The following is a 7016-nucleotide window of genomic DNA, read 5'->3' on the forward strand; positions in this document are numbered from 1 at the left end:
CCTGAAGTTTAAACAGCAAATAAAAGTCTATTTGGAAGACTCTTATCAAAGAGAGGAAGTTTTTTGTAGTTTTTGCTTTGTTTGTCACATAATTTTTGTTGCACTGCTTTAAAGCCTTAGAAGTATGGACTGCTACACAACTGTACAACTGCATCAATAGGATCAAAAGGGGGAGATTTAATGCACAGAGATAAATAGATAAACAGACACAGAAATATTTAACTCAAAAATAACTGAACTCTTAACAAACACCAGCTCTCAGAAGCAATTAAAGTTTTATATAACATTATTTTTTATTTTTACCCCTTTTTTGAAGGGAATTGTCTGACTAATGAACTGCTTTGTCATGAATTGCAGCACATTTCAGTGACAATAGACAAAATGTTCTAATTAATTTGAAAACAATGCAGTGGAATACACACAGCTGTTCAAAAAGCACACACAGAATTTGGGCCAGCTCCCTTAAAAAGGGCATTAGGAAGATTCCACTGATTTGATCTCAAGGCATTTCTTGTTATTTCTATACTTTTCCATAAATTCATGCACAACTCAGTGCAATTAGTTTCCACATTTTCCCAGTTTTTAATTAAGCACTGCTAAAGACTTTCCCTAGAAATATTTTCCATTATTATTTGGTATTTAGATATATGTCCAATAGACTTGTTTACAAGTATTGGTCTGGTGGGTATTTTATAGGAGAGATCTGTATTTTACTGAATCAAGTCACAGAGGTGTGTGCTCCAGAATATCAGCATGCACTTAGTAGCATAACTATTGGATATAAATTTGGACTATTAAAGAAAAATTATTTTCATATCTCCACTTCATATGCTCTTATGTCACTTGAGATACACCACTAGGGGCACAGATTTGATGAAACAACATGTTTTAGAAGCATCTAAAACATAACCAGTTTTGTGCCTCACTAATCTCTGATAAACTGAAATTATTTTGTACAGCTCTTAAAACAGTTTTTGGGAAGTATGACATAATCACTTTCTATATTTATATTTGGCAATAGTGTAAATGATTGGGGGAAAAAAGAAAACATAATTCACACTGTACTGGACAATTCATATCATAAAACTGAGATTACTTCCCATCTCATTTGTTACATCTGAAATGAAGATCTCATTTTCAAGAAGTATGGATAGGAATTTGTAACCACAATTAATAATATGTATGAGCTACTCAATTGTCTTGATTCTGATCAGCAACTCAATGCACAGATGATCCTAAAAATATCTGTAAATTCATTGTGTAAATTTACATGCATGGACTAGATCTTGAAAAAAAAAAATCCAAATATTCTTTTCTGGGTCTTTGTTCCATCAAGGTTTTGCTATTTAAGTATAACAGACAACCACATTCAGTCTTTGGAAGAAAACAGTTTCCCATTCCTATGTGTAAATTTTTAGGTAGTGATTGGAGAGGTTTATCAGAACACTTAAAGTCTTTGATATAAGCTGTTAAAAGAGCAAAAGTTAAAGAAGAATCAATTGTCACTCAGAAATTAAGGCCTAGTAACCAGCTGGGGAAGGAATCAGACATACAAAGACATGCAAAAAGACATATGTACACATGTGCCCAAACACACCAGCACAAACACTATTTAGATTTACAGAAAATTAGGAAAAACTTTGTTGACTAATGAACCACCTCAAAAAAACCCAAAACATTTCTTTTAAAATGAGGAGAAACTTTTTCCATTAATTGCATGAATTTCAGAAAAAACAGCAAAACAATAGGCTTAATAACTTAATTATGGTGTTACCACCATAATTTAGACTCTAGGATGGCAAACAACTTTGCCATTGCTTCATTGCATTTGAAATGCTTTGGGCAGGGATGGGACTTCCCCTCTATCCTCAACCATGTTCTCAGTTACTGTTAGCAAGTTACTATTTAGGTGTTTCTAATTGAAGAAGGCAAAAGCCTGTTGTTCCAACATGGAGACCACCTCATATTTGCCTAATCCAGCAGTGGTGTGAACTTGTGAATAATTTCCAGAGAGGAGAGGACTTTTTCAATTTATCATAGCAGTAAATTCCTAGTATCTAGGAAAGGCTTAAATGAGAATGCTTTACACTTACTCATTCATGTTAAGGGCAACAAGGTTCTTTCCATATCCCACAGTATGTTATTTCAAAACAGTATTTTTATTTCAATATGTATTCTCACCTAATGCTGCATAATGTCAGCTACATTGATTTTTCATGTATTCACACCTTAAGAGGGGGGTAACAAATAAATAATATGGAAAAATAATCTAAACAAACAGGAAACTAAAACACAGCAGTATTGCATGTCACACACATGCAACAAGTGCTTTGCTTCTCCCTTCCATACATGACACACTGCATATCCAGAGGCAAAACCAGGAGGAAGCTGCTAACTAGAAAAATAGATACACAATTCCAAGCATTATTACAAGAAAGGAAATGCCAAAGATTTCATAAGAATGACATGACAACAGGGTAGCAGGGTAAGAAAAAAATATGTGTGCTTATATATTTATTTATGTTTACACTGAAGTTATAAGTCAGGGAGAAATTCAGAACAGAAATTACACCATATTAACAATACCTTCCTTCAAATGCTGCCATTGCATGTAAAGGCTTTACACTAGCATGACATATTTGAAATGAGTACTGAAGACTTACTGCTGCTAGAACAATGAAAATGCTGTTATCCTCTCTGGAATTTGTTCTTTAGGTGTTTCTCATTCCATCTGCTGCCAAATTAATCAAATATAAGGAATGTTTTGGAATAGAAAGTGGCAACAAAAAGCTTTCCATCAAATCCTATAAATTTGGCCACAAGTTGCTGTTCCATAGAAACAAATCCAGATTCCATCATCATGCATTAACAAGCTTCTTGACATGAGGAGAGAACATAAAAGTGAGGCACAAAACTAAACAATGACTTAGATCTGGAAGACAAAAGGGTCATAACTAACAAAATTGAGGACAAAAGGACATTTCTCTTTAAGATAGCAAACAAGAATTTAAGCAGATTTTTAAGAGTTGATTCTCTTTCCCTTTCAAAAAATGCTGCATATCTTTGAATCAAAAGACATCTAATCATATTTTATACCTAAACAAGAAAAAGCTATCCCCAAGACCCTAAAATATCCTAGATAGCTTCTCTCTAAAGATTCAAAAATAAAAATACAGATATAAACATTTTCAAAGGAAGATTCAGCGGCATCAGCCTCAGAAACATTCAGTAGCAATCCAAATTTCCAGAAAATATTTTGATTTGGAGACGATCCTAATTGATTAACAATTTTTCTGGAAGAGTTCTTAAGGACTACTATACTTTTTGTTTGTAAGCACAAATACTGTTTAGGCAGCAATAAAAGCTGTAAGAAATCAGTACTGAAGGTGCATCTCACTGTAGCACTCAGTATCTAACAAATGTTCCCTTTCTCAGTATATCAAGAAACAACAATTTATCCCTTCTACACGAAAGTGAAGGAAGTTGTATAATGGAGAGGAGACAGCAGCAACTGATATAATTGTTTAGAACAAGAAGTAGCTAGAACTTCCAAAATAGAAATCTAGTCCATTCTCTCCCCCGCAGAAGATTTCCTTGCACTACGTGGAAGGAACACTTCTGCAGAGTCTTGCTTTTGCTATTTCCTTTTTTGGCCCACACCTCTATTTAGCACTTTAACCATTGGAAAGAAGTGCAGTAGAGTTACTCTAGCATGAGAATGCATCACAGGAGCAGAATTTGCCATCTCATATAGCACACACAGGCTACCTATGAAAGGGCAAAGCTTCTCACTCCATCACCGAGGACGGCTGTTCAGTCAAGGGAACATCCTGGAAAGTGAAAGGATGAAGGATACACATTTAAAGCCCCAGATTGAAGGCTGGAGTAATCTGCTAAAATATGTATCTCTAAACATGTAGTGGAGGGAGGAAGGTTGGAAAAGATTTTTCATTTTCATTATCCATCCCCCCCTCCATGAAATTCTCTGAAGCTTAAAAGTGCTTATGACACTTCATCACACCTAAACAATTTACAGCAGCAACCATCACCTCACTCCAACCATTATTTCCTGTAAATAACTTACCCAGCCTCTCACAAATCAATCTTGTAATTTCTTATTTTGGGAACTTAGCATGTTTTATTTTAGTGACTTATTCTTTTAAAGTTCAATGAACTCTAGAGGAGCCTGTTTCTGGAACATTATTTCTGATAAATGCAAAGTAAAGATGGCATAGAAAGAGGAGGTAATACACACATTTAATAGTTTTCCATGCTAGTTACACAACAACACACTCTTAGTCATTCAGAGTAAAAATAAGGAGACACGAGATGTGAAAAGGATGTTATCCTCTTCCCAAAAAATTAGCATGTACACTACTTGCTAAAAGTCCAAATTAGTTGTCATACTAGATTTGTGTAAAGCTTTAGGAAAGAATGGTGTGAGGGCTCTTTATAGAAAATTACACCAAGTGGAGGATATTTCACTAATTAACACCCCTTCCCAAACAAATGCTTATGTCCTTTAAAGATAAGCTTCTTTTAAGTATAGAAAAGACCCCAAATATTTGCAGAGCTCTAACTTCAACATCTGTTGGTATTCCCTACACACAAGTGTGCTTCTGTGTGCATGTTTATCAGAGGAGGTCATCAGGGGCTTGCTTGGTTTATTCATCATTTTAAGGCGCTCCTATTTGCAAAGCTTCTGTTAATGTCAGTGAAATCTAACCCAGACAGAAGTTTCAGAGGTCACATATTTGGCATGCTACATTTAGAAACCCAAGTACAAAGTTGACGAGGACGCTTCAAACACAGGGGATTACAGCGGAAATGGGTCTCCTTAGACCAAACTGGCTATTGAGCAGATTCAGGGAAGAACACACCGAGACTGCATGATGCTATTAAAGCTCTTATTCTTGCTTTATTTTATCCACTGACTAAATCAATTCTGCCATTTGGCAAAGCCTAGCACAGAAATAACACTTCATTTTTAATACAATAGAGAAGAAATAGACACGAGGCACAAAACCATGTAGTACATGACCTATAAAAAGCAGATACTTACAGTTCGTAGGAACTGTATTTCATCTTCCCCTCCTTCACCCCCTTCAGCCATGGCTCTTGAGGAGTCAGCTCTGCTGAGGCTGATCGCCTCCACCGTCAGCTCCCTGCGCTCTGTGCTGCTCCTCTCCTATCAGTATTAGCATATAGCTAATCCACAGCCATATAGGGAGCTCAGCTAACTCCACTGCACTGCAGACTGTCAGTCAACCCCCTCACTGCCAGAGCCAACTGCGCTGCTTTTCCAGCTCACAGCAAGCAATCCTCTCCCTTTTCTCTCTACCCTGGAGGCAAACCCCCCTACTGTTGAGGTATTGCAGGGAGCATTATATGCATCACTAGGTGTTGATTTTTTTTTTCCCTCCGGATACTGTCTGGGCAGAACAACAAAAATGGTGAAGTGTTAATAAAAGCAGAGCTTGAGCTTCCATTTTCACAGATCATGATTGCCAATTTTGCACTGAAATGTATCAAATTCAGCAATTCTGAACCTACTGATTATGCAGCAGAAGGATGCAATCCTGATGATCACAGGACAAGCTGATTTTGACAGCAGGTATTTTCAGCTTGCTTACAATAATTTCCATTTCTTGCTTTTCTGCATAAGCAGCTGCAAATCTGATTTCCAAGATGACTTCATGATCTGAACCAACTATGTGTAGTTATTTGTGCTACCCCTTTACATGATATTAATACCTATAACCTCAAGGGTTTTATCTGTACCTTTTTAGAGCCATACCTGAATATTTATAGAAGATGCCATATATTTACTTCAGAATCCATAAAACACAATTATGTTAAAACAAAACTTAAAATAACTTTAAATTCTAGTTCAATAATGAAGAAACTTGTGATTAATGAAAATTGTTATTTATTATTTCAATATGAGCAAATAATGAAGGAAAAAAACTGATCAACACTAAAACAAAATTCACTTAAGTGAGGGGAGGAAAAAAAAAAGGACACAAGGAAACAGAAGAAAGCACTGAGGAGGCTCTAGCCAGCCAATTCACTGTGTGATCTTGAATCTTGTGATAAGATTGCATCCACAACTTAGCCCTATATTCAACCCCTGAGAAGAATTACCCAAACTTTGTGCAGCCCCTATTTAACTTGAGACAATCCCTCACAGACTACCATGTGCATACAGCCTTTTCCTCCATAAAAACATATTTACAAAGTAAAATAGGTACAATAAGGGTATAATATCTTTTCTGGGGTCACAAGGATGAGTGTAGCTCACTGAAAATTGAAACTACATACTCCGTGCCCGCAAGCTAATAAATTATGGAAAACTGTTCTCTGGACATGGAACCCTGTGAGCACTGCCTTCCATCCCCCAAATTAATAGTGTTCTGAGTTTTGCACTAATTAGAATAAGCATTATCACAAGTCAGGAAATGAAATGCCCAATATTTTCTCTCCTTGATGGGCAGAACTCTGAAAAATGTTTTATTCCACTCTGTCTTATTACCCTGAGAAAATCCATCCAAAAAATAATGCCAATCAAATTACTCAGTAACAGGCAATTTCAGGTCAAAAGCAGCTCAGAAACCTTCAGTTGATATAGTCATACAGATTCTCCCTGCCAGTCCAGCCTCTCCCTTTTCCCCACCCTGCAGTTTTTGTTGGTTGCTGTGAGGAAGAAAAAGAGCTTTGTGCAAGGTTAAGGCAATGAATGTGGCAGAAAAATGTTTCTCTGAAGTGCCACAAAACTGAAATGGTTATCATTTGAACATCCATTTTTGTGCTTGGGGCTTTTTTGTGGTGTTTATTTTAACTCGAGGCATCTTTGGATCAGTGCTTTGTCCCATTTGTCATCAAAAAAAAAAAAAAATATTGCAACAGATCTTCTTTATGGAACACCATTATTCCAGAAAAAAATAATGAGAAGTGGGGAAAATTTGCTCAAAAACAAAGTGTGCCACTCAGTGGTCTTACTAAAAGGAGTAAGCAGT

The 7016-nt window shown here is 36.3% G+C and overlaps 1 protein-coding gene across 1 annotated transcript in view; it reads right to left on the minus strand.

The window, feature by feature from the left end:
* Positions 1-5218, minus strand: part of RYR3 (ryanodine receptor 3) — a 184861-nt gene extending 179643 nt beyond the window's left edge. The window contains 1 exon segment of the mRNA XM_079307669.1: positions 5063-5218. Coding sequence (XP_079163795.1) covers positions 5063-5113 — 51 coding nt within the window. The 5' untranslated portion in view covers positions 5114-5218.
* Between the last annotated feature and the right edge of the window lie 1798 nt (positions 5219-7016).

The sequence above is a fragment of the Erithacus rubecula genome, assembly GCF_903797595.1.
Source record: "Erithacus rubecula genome assembly, chromosome: 6".
Classification (NCBI taxonomy): Eukaryota; Metazoa; Chordata; class Aves; order Passeriformes; family Muscicapidae; genus Erithacus; species Erithacus rubecula.